The sequence below is a fragment of the Procambarus clarkii genome, chromosome 8 (assembly GCF_040958095.1).
Source record: "Procambarus clarkii isolate CNS0578487 chromosome 8, FALCON_Pclarkii_2.0, whole genome shotgun sequence".
In the NCBI taxonomy this organism is placed as follows: domain Eukaryota; kingdom Metazoa; phylum Arthropoda; class Malacostraca; order Decapoda; family Cambaridae; genus Procambarus; species Procambarus clarkii.
Window position 1 is genome coordinate 43,980,576 of NC_091157.1, and position 19,500 is coordinate 44,000,075.

Here is a 19,500-nt window from a genome sequence, read left to right on the forward strand (position 1 = left end):
ATAAACACGTTAAGCCAAGATGTAACAACATTATTACAAGTTGTAACAAGCGTAAAATAGAAACGGTTTATGTTTGTGTTTCCAGGGAAGATCCCGACCTTCACACCGATGGTATATTTGAAGAAAATCAGTAGTACGAGGGTAAGCTGGTAAATATAAGGAGAGCCTTAAAAAAAAATCAGGACGGAGGATCTTTCAGAACGCTGTTTATAATACACATCTTACCATAGCTTGATAATGCAGCTCCGACAAGGAGCCCTTGAAACTGAGGCAAGGAGCCCCTGCAACTCTGGAATGGGGGGTTTTCTTCGGCTCTACCATGGGGGCCCTCTGCAGCTCTACCATGGGGGCCCCCTGCAGCTCTACCATGGGGGCCCCCTGCAGCTCTACTATAGGGCCCCCTGCAGCTCTACCATGGGGCTCCATGCAGTTCTACCATGGGGCTCCCTGCAGCTCTACCATGGGGCTCCCTGCAGCTCTACCATGGGGGTCCTCTGCAGCTCTACCATGGTGCCCCCTGCAGCTCTACCATGGGGCCCTCCTGCAGCTCTACCATGGGGGCCCCCTGCAGCTCTACTATAGGGCCCCCTGCAGCTCTACCATGGGGCTCCATGCAGTTCTACCATGGGGCTCCCTGCAGCTCTACCATGGGGCTCCCTGCAGCTCTACCATGGGGGTCCTCTGCAGCTCTACCATGGTGCCCCCTGCAGCTCTACCATGGGGCCCTCCTGCAGCTCTACCATGGGGGTCCTCTGCAGCTCTACCATGGGGCTCCCTGCAGTTCTACCATGGGGCTCCCTGCAGTTCTACCATGGGGCTCCCTGCAGCTCTACCATGGGGCTCCCTGCAGCTCTACCATGGGGCCCCCTGCAGCTCTACCATGGGGCTCCCTGCAGCTCTACCATGGGGCTCCCTGCAGCTCTACCATGGGGCTCCCTGCAGCTCTACCATGGGGCTCCCTGCAGCTCTACCATGGGGCTCCCTGCAGCTCTACCATAGGCTCCCTGCAGCTCTACCATGGGGGTCCTCTGCAGCTCTACCATGGTGCCCCCTGCAGCTCTACCATGGGGCCCTCCTGCAGCTCTACCATGGGGGTCCTCTGCAGCTCTACCATGGTGCCCCCTGCAGCTCTACCATGGTGCCCCCCTGCAGCTCTACCATGGGGCCCTCCTGCAGCTCTACCATGGGGCCCTCTGCAGCTCTACCATGGGGCCCTCTGCAGCTCTACCATGGGGCTCCCTGCAGTTCTACCATGGGGCCCTCCTGCAGCTCTACCATGGGGTCCTCTGCAGCTCTACCATGGGGTCCTCTGCAGCTCTACCATGGTGCCCCCTGCAGCTCTACCATGGGGCCCTATGCAGCTCTACCATGGGGCCCTCTGCAGCTCTACCATGGGGCTCCCTGCAGTTCTACCATGGGGCCCTCCTGCAGCTCTACCATGGGGTCCTCTGCAGCTCTACCATGGGGCCCTCCTGCAGCTCTATCATGGGGCTCCCTGCAGCTCTACCATGGGGGCCCCCTGCAGCTCTACCCTGGGGTCCTCTGCAGCTCTACCATGGGGCTCCCTGCAGCTCTACCATGGGGCTCCCTGCAGCTCTACCATGGGGCTACCTGCAGCTCTACCATGGGGCTCCCTGCAGCTCTACCATGGGGCTCCCTGCAGCTCTACCATGGGGCCCCCTGCAGCTCTACCATGGGGCCCCTTGCAGCTCTACCATGGGGCCCCCTGCAGCTTTACCATGGAGCCCTCTGCAGCTCTACCATAGAGCCCTCTGCAGCTCTACCATGGGGCCCTCTGCAGCTCTACCATGGGGCCCTCTGCAGCTCTACCATGGGGCCCTCTGCAGCTCTACCATTGGGCCCTCTGCAGCTCTACCATGGGGCCCCCTGCAGCTCTGCCATGGGGCCCTCTGCAGCTCTACCATGAGGCCCTCTGGAGCTCAACTATGGGGCCCCCTGCAGCTCTACCATGGGGCCCTCTGCAGCTCTACCATGGAGCCCTCTTCAGCTCTACCATGGGGCCCTCTGCAGCTCTACCATGTGGCCCTCTGCAGCTCTACCATGGGGCCCTCTGCAGCTCTACCATGGGGCCCTCTGCAGCTCTACCATGGGGCCCTCTTCAGCTCTACCATGGGGCCCTCTGCAGCTCTACCATGTGGCCCTCTGCAGCTCTACCATGGGGCCCCTGCAGCTTTACCATGGGGCCCGCTGCAGCTCTACCATGGGGCCCTCTGCAGCTCTTCCATGGGGCCCTCTGCAGCTCTACCATGGGATCCTCTGTAGCTCTGCCATGTAGCCCCCCTGCAGCTCTACCATGGGGCCCTCTGCAGCTCTACCATGGGGCCCCCTGCAGCTCTACCATGGGGCCCTCTGCAGCTAAACCATGGGGCCCCCCTGCAGCTCTACCATGGGGCCCTCTGCAGCTCTACCATGGGGCCCTCTGCAGCTCTACTATAGGGCCCCCTGCAGCTCTACCATGGGGCCCCCTGCAGCTCTACCATGGGGCCCTCTGCAGCTAAACCATGGGGCCCCCTGCAGCTCTACCATGGGGCCCTTAATTAAAGAAGTGAGAGGGATGAGCTGAGCTTCATGTAACTTCTCCATACTAGAAAAAGCCATCTCACAAGTCAGCGTATCACTTTCATCAAAGTGAAAGCATCACTTTCTTCCCCGGTTCAGTAAATACCTCCACAGCTGTAGTGAACGAGGCTGTCACTTGCTCTCCTTCTGAAGATTTAGAACTCTAATGTTCATCCTTTGCTTGGATTTCAGTGGACAGGATCACCCAGAGAGGAATGGCTTCATTTACCAGCTGTGGAGAACACATAGGATTTCCTTTCCTACCTAGATTACAAAGCCAGTTGACGTGTGAATTCTACGCGACCTGAATCTAGAAAATATATACAACTCTATATAATTATATACTCTATATAATGTTTTAATCATTTTCCAAGTCGTAAATAAGTTTAGATTTAAAACTCATTTGCAGCTCCGACTTAAAATACATTAAATGACAACAAAATCAATTAAAATCATAAAAGCTATTATCAATAACGATTGAAATGCACACAGATTTCGTTCTGTAAATGTATACGAAACACTATGTAGGTTGATAGTAGTCGTTGTATATGACGTACACACATCCGCTATTAATACACCACTTGAAATGCTTTACTTAAGACTCAATCTACCCACTAAGATCAGCACCTGGGGCCAGATTCACGAAACAGTTGCGCAAGCACTTACGAACCTGTCCATCTTTTCTCAATCTTTGGCGGCTTTGTTTACAATTATTAAACAGTTAATGAGCTCCGAAGCACCAGGAGGCTGTTTATAACAATAGCAACAGTTGATTGGCACGTTTTCATGTTTGTAAACTGGTTAATAAATGTAACCAAAGGCGTCAAAGATTGAGGAAAGATGTACACTTTCGTAAGTACTTGCGTAACTGCTTCGTGATTCTGGCCACTGGGCTGTGCTATTCCCGTTAGACAGGTAAACTGCCCTCAGCCTTTCAAAGAGAGGCATTAAGACTTAGCTTCTTCTCATGTTCCTAGTACAATCCAGTCTCACAGATTATACCCAATAGACAATTCAGAATAATTATGATTCAATGCTCAAAACGCCGATACCTCTTCATATCACTGTAACCGAGTTGCTCACTGTAACAACGATGTTCATTGTAAGTCTTGTTCTCTGTGTTCTGAGCTGTTCACTGTAATCTGGTAGTATATCATGTAATATTCCACTTATTAGGCTTTACTTGGAACAAAACCACGAGGTGTACTGTACAGTGTCACCCCCCCCCCACAGTGGTAGCTACCACTACTATCAACACCACCAGTACCACCACAGTGGTGCCTCCACCACCACTACACCACCAAAGTGCCCTTCAGGGTCGGCACTACCACCCACAAGATGGGATGGGGTGCATAATGAATACATCAACTCAAGCCGTCAACGTCAATTCAGCAACCGTCACAATCTGTACAATGACGATAACTGTCCATTCCTACTTCTGCACCTCGGATGCATTTCCGATGTTTCCTTTCATATAAAAGAGGCGACGCCGAGGAAAACGAGACTCGCGTCCCTAATAAAACCAAAACAAACACACACACACACACACACACACACACACACACACACACACACACACACACACACACACACACACACACACACACACAACAGTGAAAGAACAGGTATTGAAACTTAGAACAGGCGAGGACAGGTATACAGAGAATGACAGAGAGGTGTGTGAGGAACTCAACAAGAGGTTCCAGGAGGTCTTCACAATAGAACAGGGTGAGGTCACTGTGCTAGGAGAAAGGGAGGTAAACCAGGCGGCCTTGGAGGAGTTCGAAATTACGAGAGAGGAGGTCAAGAGACACCTGCTGGATCTGGATGTTAGAAAGGCGGTTGGTCCAGATGGGATCTCACCATGGGTACTGAAAGAGTGTGCAGAGGCACTTTGCTTGCCACTCTCCATAGTGTATAGTAAATCACTAGAGACGGGAGACCTACCAGAAATATGGAAGACGGCGAATGTGGTCCCAATATACAAAAAGGGCGACAGACAAGAGGCACTGAACTACAGGCCAGTGTCCTTGACTTGTATACCATGCAAGGTGATGGAGAAGATCGTGAGAAAAAACCTGGTAACACATCTGGAGAGAAGGGACTTCGTGACAAATCGCCAACATGGATTCAGGGAGGGTAAATCTTGCCTTACAGGCTTGATAGAATTCTACGATCAGGTGACACAGATTAGCAAGAAAGAGAGGGCTGGGCGGACTGCATTTTCTTGGATTGTCGGAAAGCCTTTGACACAGTACCGCATAAGAGGCTGGTACATAAGCTGGAGAGACAGGCAGGTGTAGCTGGTAAGGTGCTCCAGTGGATAAGGGAGTATCTAAGCAATAGGAAGCAGAGAGTTACGGTGAGGGGTGAGACCTCCGATTGGCGTGAAGTCACCAGTGGAGTCCCACAGGGCTCTGTACTCGGTCCTATCTTGTTTCTGATATATGTAAATGATCTCCCGGAGGGTATCGATTCATTTCTCTCAATGTTTGCGGACGATGCTAAAATTATGAGAAGGATTAAAACAGAAGAGGACTGTTTGAGGCTTCAAGAAGACCTAGACAAGCTGAAGGAATGGTCGAACAAATGGTTGTTAGAGTTTAACCCAACCAAATGTAATGTAATGAAGATAGGTGTAGGGAGCAGGAGGCCAGATACAAGGTATCATCTGGGAGAGGAAATTCTTCAGGAGTCAGAGAAGGAAAAAGACTTGGGGGTTGATATCACGCCAGACCTGTCTCCTGCAGCACATATCAAGCGGATAACATCAGCGGCATATGCCAGGCTGGCCAACATACGAACGGCATTCAGAAACTTGTGTAAAGAATCATTCAGAACTTTGTATACCACATATGTCAGGCCAATCCTGGAGTATGCAGCCCCAGCATGGAGTCCATATCTAGTCAAGGATAAGACTAAACTGGAAAAGGTTCAAAGGTTTGCCACCAGACTAGTACCCGAGCTGAGAGGTATGAGCTACGAGGAGAGACTACGGGAATTAAACCTCACTTCGCTGGAAGACAGAAGAGTTAGGGGGGACATGATCACCACATTCAAGATTCTGAAGGGGATTGATAGGGTAGATAAAGACAGTCTATTTAACACAAGGGGAACACGCACAAGGGGACACAGGTGGAAACTGAGTGCCCAAATGAGCCACAGAGATATTAGAAAGAACTTTTTTAGTGTCAGAGTGGTTGACAAATGGAATGCATTAGGGGGTGATGTGGTGGAGGCTCACTCCATACACAGTTTCAAGTGTAGATATGACAGAGCCCGATAGGCTCAGGAATCTGTACACCTGTTGATTGACGGTTGAGAGGCGGGACCAAAGAGCCAGAGCTCAACCCCCGCAAACACAACTAGGTGAGTACAACTAGGTGAGTACACACACACACACACACACACACACTCTCTCTCTCTCTCTCTCTCTCTCTCTCTCTCTCTCTCTCTCTCTCTCTCTCTCTCTCTCTCTCTCTCTCTCTCTCTCTCTCACTACCTCTGCTACCACCCCTACAACTACTACATACTAGTACTACCACCACTACCAACATCCTCACTAGCAACATACGGAGATGACTGTAGTCATCTCGCATGTATTTTTCGGATGTTGATTCACATGTTGTCTCCCCACACACACTGTGAGGACCCTAATATTTCCCTACACTGATAACTCACACCTCATACCTGAAGATATCAGTGTGACTGGACCAGAAGCACCTGATATCTGTCGTTATAAGTGTGAGTAGGTGAGGATCACCTCACACCTGGTAGTGTTAGCGTGAGTAGACTAGAAGCGCCTCACTCCTCATACCTGGGGATATTAGTTAGATGCCACCTGAAGCACCTCATACCTGATACCTGTGGATATCAGTGAGGGAGGCCTCCAGAAGTGCCACACACTTGGTCCCATCGCCAACAGTGTTAATATTGTTAACTTTACGACACACTCTCGCTTGAAGCTAGTACCCACAAGCTTAGTCTTACGGCAGCTTACTGTGGATAGACAAAGCTCTTAAGAGTGGGAAGGAGTTTCGTGTGTTCTCACTCGTAGTGAGCCTAGAGTAACCTTTAGGGTCGTCTAAGTGGCTCAGTAGGCCACTTGGCCTCTGAGGAACATCAGCAAAAAATCAGCATCAGCAAAAAACTGAGAGAGTTGTTTCATATTTGAAGGAGGCGTTCTCTATCAGTTTTATACAGGGTTAAGACTCGTTCTCACTTGTTCCAGTCGTCTACTATTCTCTTTACAATGGAGAACTTTCTAATGGTTTTTTTCGGTAGCTTTGTTTCCTTAGTTTGAGTCTATGACTTGTTCTTGAAGATGTAGGTTTCAAGAGTACTTCTTTGCCAATTTTGTCGACTCCTGTTACTATTTTGTATGTAGTGATCATATCACCTCTTTCTTCTATCTCTGGTATATTTAACACTGTTAGTCTCTCTCCCTCTTGTTGTTTAGTTATGGTGACCATTTAGTTACATTCCTTTTGCAACTTTTCCAGTATATTGATGTGCTTCCTGAGATATGGACACCATACAACCACTGTATATTCCAATGTTTAGTCCCGAGTGAGCCGGTCGGCCGAGCGGACAGCACGCTGGACTTGTGATCCTGTGGTCCTGGGTTCGATCCCAGGCGCCGGCGAGAAACAATGGGCAGAGTTTCTTTCACCCTATGCCACTGTTATCTAGCAGTAAAATAGGTACCTGGGTGTTAATCAGCTGTCACGGGCTGCTTCCTGGGGGTGGAGGCCTGATCGAGGACCGGGCCGCGGGGACACTAAAGCCCCGAAATCATCTCAAGATAACCTCAAGATCTCAAGATAACCACTAAGGTCGTGAACAATTTATTTATATCTCGCCATCCATGTAATTAAAAATGATTCTGAAATTGGAAACCCGTAGCACAGACTCCTCGTACAATGTTCTTAATGTGGTTCTCGTGGGATAGTTTTCTATCCAAGACCTTACACACACAAATCCCAATTGCGCGATGCATCAAATGAACAAATCCACAAGGGCCGTGACGAGGATTCGAACCTGCGTCCGAGAGCATCCCAGACGCTGCCTTAATGAACTGAGCTACGACATGGTCAAAAGGAGTTGAGTCTGGAATGCTCTCGGACGCAGGTTCGAATCCTCGTCACGGCCAAGTGGATTTATTTATCCTAGATCTTCCTTTCATCTTCTTCTTCATCAGAATTGTTTAAGACCTTGTCACATAATGTATATGTTGTATGTGGCCTATTTTCCACTATTGTTCATTCCATAACGTGGCATTTATTCGCATTAAATTCCATCAGCAAAGTGGTGATGCATACACTTTTGTCCAGATTATCTTGAAGGGCAAGACCATTGTACAAGTCTCTTATCTTCCCTATTAGGCGTCATCAGCAAACATGTTCATATACGTCTGTATTCCTTCTGGCGGATCATTCATGTTAACTGTGTGATGACCAGACCACACACACTAGAAAGTGAAGGGACGACGACGTTTCGGTCAGTCCTGGACCATTCTCAAGTCGATTGTGAATGGTCAAGGACGATTCAACATATTTCAGCTACGTTATTGTGGTAAGACACTCGCCTGGCGTTCCGCGAGCGCTTTGTCATGGGTTCGTATCCTGGCCGGGGAGGATTTACTGGGCGCAAATCCTTAACTGTAGCCTCTGTTTAACTCAACAGTAAAATGTGTACTTGGTTGTAACAACGATTCTTCGCGGCGGGGATCGTATTCCAGGGACCTGCCCGAAACGCTACGCGTACTAGTGGCTCTACAAGAATGTAACAACTCCTGTATATATCTCAAAAAAAAAAGTGACTCCTCGTGCGTAGACTATGTGCGTTCGTGCATGCGCTTGATTGTTGAACTGTTCGTTACACTGGACACCAGTTCGCTTGTTAATTGCCAGATTGGCTGTGTTTACTGGGGTCAGGTCGTGTAGCAGGATGATAGCCACACAGCTTTTAAGTGTGTGTGTGTGTGTGTGTGTGTGTGTGTGTGTGTGTGTGTGTGTGTGTGTGTGTGTGTGTGTGTGTTTTATGTGTACAGTATGTTGTTGGACTATATTACGCTGTTATCTACTGGTGTTCTGGTGTTACCAGACATTCAGTTGGAAAATCCAGTTTATCGGTTCGATCACCAAAGTAAATATTTAGCTTTATGTTGTCAGTACATGTGGCGCCACTCAGGTGTTTTGGAAGCTGCTGCTTCCTCGGTCACGGACTCACAGATGAGTTGGACTTATAAATAGAGACCCATGCGCCAGAGAAGCTCAAGCTCTTTCATAGAGCCCTAGCCAGGGCGAGGGATCGCATGACAGAGCTCAGGGAAGATAATTGAGAAACTCATATAAAGTCTCAACTCTTAGGGGGGTAGAAATAGAAACTCTTATAAAGTCTCAACTCTTAGGGGGGTAGAAATAGAAACTCTTATAAAGTCTCAACTCTTAGGGGGGTAGAAATAGAAACTCTTATAAAGTCTCAACTCTTAGGGGGGTAGAAATAGTCTAAGCTACTCTATCCCTTTGAGATGTATTTCTTTCTTGTCTCAATAAACATACTTGAACTCAACTCTCACATCCATTCTCTCCCCCCCCCCACCCCCCTTTCAACCTTCATGGAAGGATATAAAAATAATCTAATTCTATTCTGATTTTTTTATATCCTAATATCTATATCTGGCTAAGTGTCACACCCTCGCCCCTCTATATAGATCAAACGAGCTAGTCGATGCTCGGGCAACCACCACTAGCTTCAATAATCTTCCCCCAGACACACAGTGTCTGGGCGGGACCAAAGAGCCAGAGCTCAACCCCCGCAAGCGCAAATAGGTGAGTACAGTTAAGATTAAATGTTGGTCAGGGTGATAGAAAAAGAGCTCGTTGACCTCACGCTCTACAAGGAAGATGAATGCAACGTCCCATTTGCTGAGTTTGAGTTATTTTCTGCCCTAAACAAAGGTAAAGTCAATCCACACACTAGTAGATGAAGGGACGACGACGACGTTTCAGTCCGTCCTGGACCATTCTCAAGTCGATTGTGAGAATGGACCATTCTTAAGTCACAATCGACTTGAGAATGGTCCAGGACGGACCGAAACGTCGTCGTCCCTTCATCTTTTAGTGTGTGGATTGATCAACATACTTCAACCACGTTATTGTGACTCATCACCTGCAAAGATAAAGCCACTTATGACATTTCGCGTTTGCTTCCTTTAGTACCAAGAAAGCTCCCTTCTTGAGCTGTATAATATGAGCTATATTACTGAGGACGGTAACGACATATCATTCCAGTTCCGACGCCTAATCAAGAGAATACTTTCCGCCCAATTTCCAGGAGTAGCTACCTTTGCAAAACATTCGAGATAATAGTCCTAAACCGTCTCCTCCATAGAATAAGAACCATGCTATCCCCCCAAGATATATGGCTTCATGCACGGAAGGAGTGTGCATCATTGCATCACCACCTTTCATACCATGAACACTGACAAGTCATATACCACCTTCCTAGATCTCAAGTATGCCTTTGATATTGCAATCCGACATGTTATCTTGAGTGAGCTTGCGAGAATGAATATTGGTGGTCGGCTTCTTTGTTGGATCAGAGGTTACTTATCCAACAGGATGTCATCTGTACTTTTACAATACACCCAGGGACGTAGGGCTGAACGAAGAGACTTCAGACACCACAGGGAGGTGTCCTCAGCCCCACTTTATTTAATATTGTAATAAATGCGCTATCATACTCGATACCAAGCAAGCCCGACGTCCACATCATTAGCTATGCTGATGATATAATGATACAAACCACTTGGTATCTTGAGGTTATCTTGAGATGATTTCGGGGCTTTAATGTCCCCGCGGCCCGGTCCTCGACCAGGCCTCCACCACCAGGAAGCAGCCTGTGACAGCTGACTAATACCCAGGTACCTATTTTACTGCTAGGTAACAGGGGCATAGGGTGAAAGAAACTCTGCCCATTGTTTCTCGCCGGTGCCCGGGATCGAACCCGGGACCACAGGATCACAAGTCCAGTGTGGTGTCCGCTCGGCCGACCGGCTCCTGGTATGATAACACGCAAGACTCTTTATCTCTCGATTAAACTCATGTCAGGACCTAAGTGCAGTCATCTCAGCAGTGAAAATAGATAAGAAATCAACGTCTACCGAGGCAGGGAGAAGGCAAGATGAAACTGTATGATGACTCCCAGCATGACTGCCTAAACAGATTCCTAATTGACTGCCTAAATGTCAACATTGACTGCCTAAACAGATTCCTAATTGACTGCCTAAATGTCAACATTGACTGCCTAAATGTCAACATTGACTGCCTAAATGTCAACATTGACTGCCTAAACAGATTCAAATACCTTGCCTTGAGGTCCCTCGGGTTCCACTGTCTTTTGTAACCAGACTCTGTTGTCAGTATAAAGGGAGGCTCAGATTTCTCAAGGCTGTTGCAGGTTATCACTCAGGCTCTGGTGACAATGTCACAATTGTCAAAATGATGTACCTTGCATACATCAGATACTGCCCATATATTTCCGCCTCCGCCGGAAAGCGGAGGTGGAAACACACACAGCGTGTGTATGTGTGTATGTGTGTGTGTGTGTGTGTGTGTGTGTGTGTGTGTGTGTGTGTGTGTGTGTGTGTGTGTGTGTGTGTGTGTTTGTGTATATACTTATTCATTTACATATATATATGTGTATACGTTGTTAGAAAACTTGTCCAATTTGGACCAATTTCTTAATCTATCAGTCGGCTTTTCTCAGCAACCTTCTGTGGGTTGCTGAGATGAAGGGTTGACTCAAAGAGAATTTAATATTTAGCCTTTTATTTTACATTTTTACATAAAATGTCAGTAAACTGATACCAACACTTACTTGGGGATGATCTCACTCAGTATTTACACACTACTATGTTGGGATGAAATTATTACAGTTCATTTAGAATTTTTAATAAGAAATTATATATATATATATATATAATATATATATATATATATATTTTATTGAGACAGAGAAAGAAAGGAGAGAGAGGGATAGAGAGGGATAGAGAGGGATAGAGAGGGATAGAGAGGGATAGAGGGAGAGAGAGGGAGAGAGAGAGAGAGAGAGGGAGAGAGAAAGTGTGTTTACAGGTGGAATGCAAAATTACCTAAAAACAACAATATTCTAAATATACTTAAACAGATAGACTGAGAAACATGTTATGAATCAATTTTATTAATGGTTAAACACAAAGTATAACAAAAATTCACTTGAAAAGCATGAATGTATATGTATATTTTTACACCTTATTATTTATACATAACTGCCCGTAGTGTCGGAGCCAATCCTGAGACTTTGGTAAAAATGAGTCAATGTCAATTATAATTGTTTTAGAAATTTAAGACAATATTTAATATCGTGGAAGGTCCACAAAATCATGCAGAATGACTTGAGACGTCGTTGTGCGGCGGCTTATGAGGTTTAAGGAGGGTTTAAATAGTGTACTCACCTAATTGTACTCACCTAATTGTGCTTGCGGGGGTTGAGCTTTGGCTCTTTGGTCCCGCCTCTCAACTGTCAATCAACTGGTGTACACATTCCTGAGCCTACTGGGCTCTATCATATCTACATTTGAAACTGTGTATGGAGTCAGCCTCCACCACATCACTTCCTAGTGCATTCCATTTATTAACTACTCTGACACTGAAAAAATTCTTTCTAACGTCTCTGTGGCTCATCTGGGTACTAAGTTTCCACCTGTGTCCCCTTGTTCATGCCCCACCCGTGCTGAAGAGTTTGTCTTTGTCCACCCTGTCAATTCCTCTGAGAATTTTGTAGGTGGTTATCATGTCTCCCCTTACTCTTCTGTTTTCCAGGGATGTGAGGTTCAGCTCCTTTAGCCTTTCCTCGTAGCTCAATCCTCTCAGTTCCGGGACGAGCCTGGTGGCATACCGCTGAATCTTCTCTAACTTTGTCTTGTGTTTAACTAGGTATGGACTCCAGGCTGGAGCTGCATACTCCAGGATTGGAGCTGCATACTCCAGTGTGTGTGTGTGTGTGTGTGTGTGTGTGTGTGTGTTTGTGTGTGTGTGTGTGTGTGTACTCACCTAGTTGTGTTTGCGGGGGTTGAGCTTTGGTTCTTTGGTCCCGCCTCTCAACTGTCAATCAACTGGTGTACAGATTCCTGAGCCTACTGGGCTCTATCATATCTACATTTGTAACTGTGTATGGAGTCAGCCTCCACCACAACTGTGCGTCTGTGTGTGTGTGTATGTATGTGTATTCACCTAGTTGTGCTTTCCGGGGTTGAGCTCTGCTCTTTCGGCCCGCCTCTCAACTGTCAATCAACTGTTACTAACTACTATTTTTTCCTCCACACTGCACACACCCGTGTGTGTGTGTGTGTGTGTCTGTGTGTTCGTGTGTGTGTGTGTGATGGTGTTCCGATGTTCAGGTTCCCCTACTCACCGAGGCTCTAGCCAACGACTGCTGCTCCGCATAATGCAACCCACAACAGTTGAGTAGTTCCCAAGTTCCTATATATATATTGCTAGGTGTGAAAAAGACGTATGTAAACATCTCGCCCAACCCGATAGTCGAACCCGGGACAAGTTGGTTATGAGCACCCTGCTAGCCACAGCGCTGAAGTTAAACATCATCTCCAGCATCTGCTCCACCTTAACGGGGTCATCTCCAGCATCTGCTCCACCTTAACGGGGTCATCTCCGGCACCTGCTACACCTTAACGGGGTCATCTCCAGCATCTGCTCCACCTTAACGGGGTCATCTCCAGCACCTGCTACACCTTAACGGGGTCATCTCCGGCACCTGCTACACCTTAACGGGGTCATCTTCGGCAACTGCTACACCTTAACGGGGTCATCTCCGGCACCTACTACACCTTAACGGGGTCATCTCCAGCACCTGCTCCACCTTAACGGGGTCATCTCCAGCACCTGTTCCACCTTAACGGGGTCATCTCCAGCATCTGCTCCACCTTAACGGGGTCATCTCCAGCACCTGCTACACCTTAACGGGGTGATCTCCAGCACCTGCTCCACCTTAACGGGGTCATCTCCAGCATCTGCTCCACCTTAACGGGGTCATCTCCAGCACCTGCTCCACCTTAACGGGGTCATCTCCAGCACCTGCTACACCTTAACGGGGTGATCTCCAGCACCTGTTCCACCTTAACGGGGTTATCTCCAGCACCTGCTACACCTTAACGGGGTCATCTCCAGCACCTGTGCTACCTTTAAGTCGGTTTCCAGATGAATCTTTACATAATCCAATGTTCGTTATTTAAGAAATGACTGGGGGGGGGGGGAGGATACAGACCCACAAAACTTCGATATTACGTGAAAATTGGAAAAGATCCTTTATCCTGGAAATTTTTTCCTGGGAATTTTTTCCTGGGAATTTCAGAAAACCACAAGTGACTATGTTACTAAATGCCACACTTGCATATATTTTGTTTTGGTGTTCCTGTTCTAAATTCTAAATTTCAAATCTTTGAATGTTTGCCTTACATAGATCCCTATATATAGTTTGCCCTACATTGTAAAGACTGTAATAGGATCTATGTAGAAAAAACATCCAAAGATTTGAAATTTAGAATTTCGCAACGTAAATACTCCATAAGACATGACCAATTGTCTAAGGCTTTGTTCACTTGTCAAAAAGTTGTCACCAAATTGATTTTGAGATGACGTCTTCAATAACGACTTGTAAACGCATTTTCAATAGGAACATAATTGATTTTGTAATACATATTACAAAATTATGTAATTGGAACATTAACAGTGGTTTAAATAATTTAGATCCATTTGTATCAACAATTAGATACTTTTGTTACTAAGATAAAATACAAAATGTTGCAGTTGCTTGAGTTATAAAGACGAAGAGAAAATAGTGACATGAAGATTGATGAGAAGACATAGGAGATATAAACAAGATTTTAAATATATCAACACAAACTAGAAAACGAAGCAATGGATATAAATTGGATAATGTCAGATTCAGGAAAGACCTGGATAAATACTGGTTTGTAAACAGGGCTGTAAAGTTATTGAACAAACTACCGGATATCATAATAGACGTGGGATCCCTGGATTGTTTCAAGTGTAGGTTAGACATGTGAATGAGTTTGTGTGGATAGATATGGGAGAGGCCTCCTATTGGCCAAAGGCTTTTTTTAATCATATTTTCTTACATTGATATGAGTAAGCATGATTAGATTAGAGTGGGCATGACTTTACTTGGATTAAATGATTTTAAAAAATCCTAGATTGTTGATCATTGTTGATAGTGTCTAGTGGTGGAACGTCAATTTCATACAATGTTTATGACATTTTTGCAATCGTTTTCCAGTTAGCATCAACAGAAAACTCATAACTCTGCTACTTCATCATGCAAAAAGCACTTGACTGTCAACTACAATAGTGTTTTCAAATGGCACTCCAATGCTGATAAATTGTTTGTCAAGTGAAGGTCAAATTTGAAAAGCCAGCGATATTAGCAGTGGGTAAAGGGTAGAACGTATGAATTACGACCTGTTTAGTGTAAGATGTGGCTCTATGTGGTTATACTGGGATAATTAAGGAACTGGAATGATTGCATGAGGGACGGCAAGCATGTTGGCTTGGCTGTTAAGCCCTTGACTGCGCACGTCGTGTTTCTCCTCGTCAAGTCTAGTAATAATAATAATAATCATGGCACTTTACACTAAGGGCAGTTTATGAGATGATTTAAGAATAATGTCGTAGTTCAACTTATATTGGCTAACTCGGTATTATTTACACCCACATGTGAAGAACAAACAATGAAAGCGTCTTGGTATTGTCCATTGCTCACTGGGGATAGATGATGCGCTCCTCACACTTTATCACTCTTATGAAAGGTAACTCATTCTTGATGCGGGGCTCATCACACTCCATTTATCTCCTCATAGCTTTACCTCGTATCTGTCCCCTCACTCGTCGTATCTGTCCCCTCACTCGTCGTATCTGTTCTCTCGCTGCTCACAGCTGTCACGTTTCGTGTCTCCAATCACTCCTACATCACCTTATATATCTTAGTTCTTACCACGTGACGAGTGAGGCCGATGTTTCCAATCGTTGGTAAGAGGTGGACAAGGTCCTCCTGGCGTGACATAGTCCCAAGGACACAGAGAACGAGAGCTAACAATGTCTCGGCGGAACAGATAAAGCCACTGAGAATCACGTCAATACACACACACACACACGTTTCTTCACACAAAGATTCTCATGCATCGAAATCTAATTTGAGGGTTTTAGAAATGTTTTAATGAAGAGTCACACGTAGCGAGAGCAATATACAGCCCGACACAGCAAGTGCGCATCTCTGACGCGTAACATAACAAAGGAGGGTTGCTTAGCTTACATGTGATATTTATATATATATATATATTTGTATCTAGTAGGGTGAAAGCCGTTCAGAAGTAGTGAGCAATGCGAAGAACGTTGATGAGGAGGAGCAGGAACGGGGCGAGGGTGTGGCGAGGCGCCCCACGGGACGACAGGTCGGGGCGTAGCGACGGGTTCCTCGTCTGGTCCGTCTCCACGTCTGGGTAGTGAGGTGGGTTCTTCCGCTTCCCTTTGTTGTGTGACGAGTGAGACGCGTCCACCGTCGTCTTGTAATTGTAATCGTCCTCGTACTTGTTCTTGTGTGGACCTGTAGAAGAGGCGGAGGGTGAGTGGGGTGTGAGGCTTGTGTCAGGAGTGGTGGTGAGGTGGATGGTTAGTCGGGAGTGGTGGTGAGGTGGATGGTTAGTCAGGAGTGGTGGTGAGGTGGATGGTTAGTCGGGAGTGGTGGTGAGGTGGATGGTTAGTCAGGAGTGGTGGAGAGGTGGATGGTTAGTCGGGAGTGGTGGTGAGGTGGATGGTTAGTCAGGAGTGGTGGTGAGGTGGATGGTTAGTCAGGAGTGGTGGTGAGGTGGATGACTAGTCCGGAATGGTGGTGAGGTGGATGGTTAGTCAGGAGTGGTGAGGTAGATGGTTAGTCGGGAGTGGTGGCGAGGTGGATGGTTAGTCGGGAGTGGTGGTGAGGTGGATGACTAGTCGGGAGTGGTGGTGAGGTGGATGGTTAGTCGGGAGTGGTGGTGAGGTGGATGGTTAGTCGGGAGTGGTGGTGAGGTGGATGGTTAGTCGGGAGTGGTGGTGAGGTGGATGGTTAGTCGGGAGTGGTGGTGAGGTGGATGGTTAGTCGGGAGTGGTGGTGAGGTGGATGGTTAGTCAGGAGTGGTGGTGAGGTGGATGACTAGTCGGGAATGGTGGGTGAGGTTCTTGATGAATATATATATTAAGAGTTTAACTCAGTTCTGAACAACATTTGGTGTTAAAAATGCACACGCAATTAGTTCAGTAATCCACTACGATGGCCCAATATATTAACCCTCTGGCGGCTGGCAAGTCAAGAAGCCAACAGAGGACCGGTAGAAGCCTACCTGAAGACTTGGAGCTGTGGCTGAGGGCCGGGGAGGGAGAATCGCCCCCTGGTGGCCCTTTGGAGGTGGTGGGTCTGTGTGTTGCTGGAGGGTCGATCTCGTAGGTCCGTATCTGGCCCTCGGCCTGGCTGATGGAGTTCCTGGCCACGCACGTGTACGTGCCGATGTCCGAGGCCTGGACGTCCCGAATGATGAGCGACATGTTGGAGTGGTAGGATCTCGTCGACTCCCCGACTTTGTATTTCGGTCTGTGTGAGGGAGAGACAGACTGTGGAACACCAGGCAACACTTGGGGCTCGGGACAGTTAGGGAATTATCAAGAGTGAAAGCGCCAAGCCATTACGACTATATAGCACTTGGAAAGGGTTAGGATAACAATTTGGGATGGGACGGGGGGAAGGAATGGTGCCCAACCATTTGGGATGGGACGGGGAGGGAAGGAATGGTGCCTAACCACCTGGACGGTCGGGGATTGAACGCCGACCTGCATGAAGCGAGACCGTCGCTCTACCGTCCATCCCAAGTGGTTGGATCGGGATAGTTAGGCTGGGGGAGGTTAGGTAATATTCTAGTACTCTAGTATTACTGGGGAAAGATATACATACAGTGTATATGCATATTTTCCGGTACTGTTATTTAACAGTGTCTCAGTTTGTATGGGTATGAACTTTGGGATTGTTAAAATGTTGATTTTGGTTAACTTGTGTATGGAAAACATTTTGAAGGCAGGCGATGAGTCACAATAACGTGGCTGAAGTATGTTGACCAGACCACACACTAGAAATTGAAGGGACGACGACGTTTCGGTCCGTCCTGGACCATTCACAAGTCGATTGCGAATGGTCTTGAGAATGGTCGACTTGAGAATGGTCCAGGACGGACCGAAACGTCGTCGTCCCTTCAATTTCTAGTGTGTGGTCTGGTCAACATTTTGAAGGCAGGTTTTATGTCTTCAGATCGGTGTGATATTCACGACCGGAGCATTTCGTGGTGTGTACTCAGTTGAGGAAGAAAGACCGTAGAGTATGCAACAACACGGAGATGAAACTAATCAGTATTTTTGAAGATAAAGACCTCCAAATGTCGTTTTCTATGTGGCTTCTCCTTCCGTCCAAATAGATTAACAGATCAATGGTAATTGCGTGTTTGAAACTTAGTTACACTTTTCGTCTTCACTCAAGTTTGCTTTATGTAAACTTTAGTTAAAAACTCTTCATCAGGAAATTGCAATATTAAGATGTTACCCTCACTAGTACATGTTATTGTTTTAGATTCAGCTACTCGGAACAAAATATTCCAAGTAGCACGGGCTATGGTGATCCCACTAGTGGAGGCTTTTTGGAACCATTCTATCAATGGCTGATACTGGAGATCTAGGGATGGACGGGGGTCTTCATGGGCTGTTGTTAAACTTGTTAAAGATTCGCTACCTGGAACAAAAAGTTCCAAGCAGCACGGGCTATGGTGAGCCCGTAGTTCTTCATGGGCGTTTTCAGCTCTGGAGCGCTGGCTGCACCAGTTATGGAGCTGCTGGGTTAGTGTGGACCTCTTGGTCCTCCGTTTTTTTTCTTTGGCTGAGACTTTGGTCTGACTCACTGGTGCATTCAGTTATCGTTTCTGACGTTCTTGGGTCAGGTGTGTGTGTGTGTGTGTGTGTGTGTGTGTGTGTGTGTGTGTGTGTGTGTGTGTGTGTGTGTGTGTGTGTGTGTGTACGTGCGTCCGTGTACGCTTTTGTTTAAGGCAAAAAACACTAACAGTTTTCTGTGTGTTTCTCGTTTTATAAACAAGCGTGCCCAGCCTGAGATGACCTCTGACCAAATAAAATACTCTCTTCATATTTCGGTATATTTTTTTTTATTTGTATTAGAAAAATTATTAAAGTATTGGCATTATAATACGTCAGTATCATATTGACGATTTTTATAAATTATAAGTTTAAATATGTTGACCAGACCACACACTAGAAGGTGAAGGGACGACGACGTTTCTGTCCGTCCTGGACCATTCTCAAGTCGATTTTCAATCGCCAGTCGATCTCAATCGACTTGAGAATGGTCCAGGGCGGACCGAAACGTCGTCGTCCCTTCACCTTCTAGTATGTGGTCTGGTCAACATACTTGAGCCACGTTACTGTGACTCATCGCCTGCACAGTTTAAATATTTTAAATAGTTTAATATCTTAAAACCGACAACGTTTATATTAAGATTCTCTAAGTAAACAGATTATTATAATTTATTAATTATTATTATTATTATTATTATTATTATTGTTATTATTATTGTAGGAATTGTATGACAGGACTGCATGATCTACAATAAAGAAAAATTAATAAAACTTTAACAAACGCAAACAAAATATTAAAAGTAACAAAACATATAAAAAGACGTTCTCAAACTATTCAGATGGAGCAGATGTTGACCAAACATCTACAGAACGAGGTCTGAAAGTTGGGCTTTGAACGGGA

The 19,500-nt window shown here is 46.5% G+C and overlaps 2 protein-coding genes across 2 annotated transcripts in view; one reads left to right on the plus strand and one right to left on the minus strand.

The window, feature by feature from the left end:
• Positions 1 to 1,808: 1,808 nt before the first annotated feature.
• On the plus strand, positions 1,809 to 2,519 carry LOC138360848 (uncharacterized). The gene has a single exon (XM_069320364.1). The coding sequence runs from the start codon at positions 1,809 to 1,811 to the stop codon at positions 2,517 to 2,519; it is 711 nt and encodes a 236-aa protein (XP_069176465.1).
• Positions 2,520 to 11,397: 8,878 nt separating this feature from the next.
• Positions 11,398 to 19,500, minus strand: part of LOC123759705 (lachesin) — a 75,407-nt gene continuing 67,304 nt past the window's right edge. The window contains exons 7-8 of the mRNA XM_069317771.1: positions 17,036 to 17,283; positions 11,398 to 16,263 (exon numbers count right to left, since the gene is read on the minus strand). Of these exons, the coding sequence (XP_069173872.1) occupies positions 16,025 to 16,263; positions 17,036 to 17,283 (487 nt within the window). The 3' untranslated portion in view covers positions 11,398 to 16,024. The remainder of the gene's footprint in view (positions 16,264 to 17,035; positions 17,284 to 19,500) is intronic.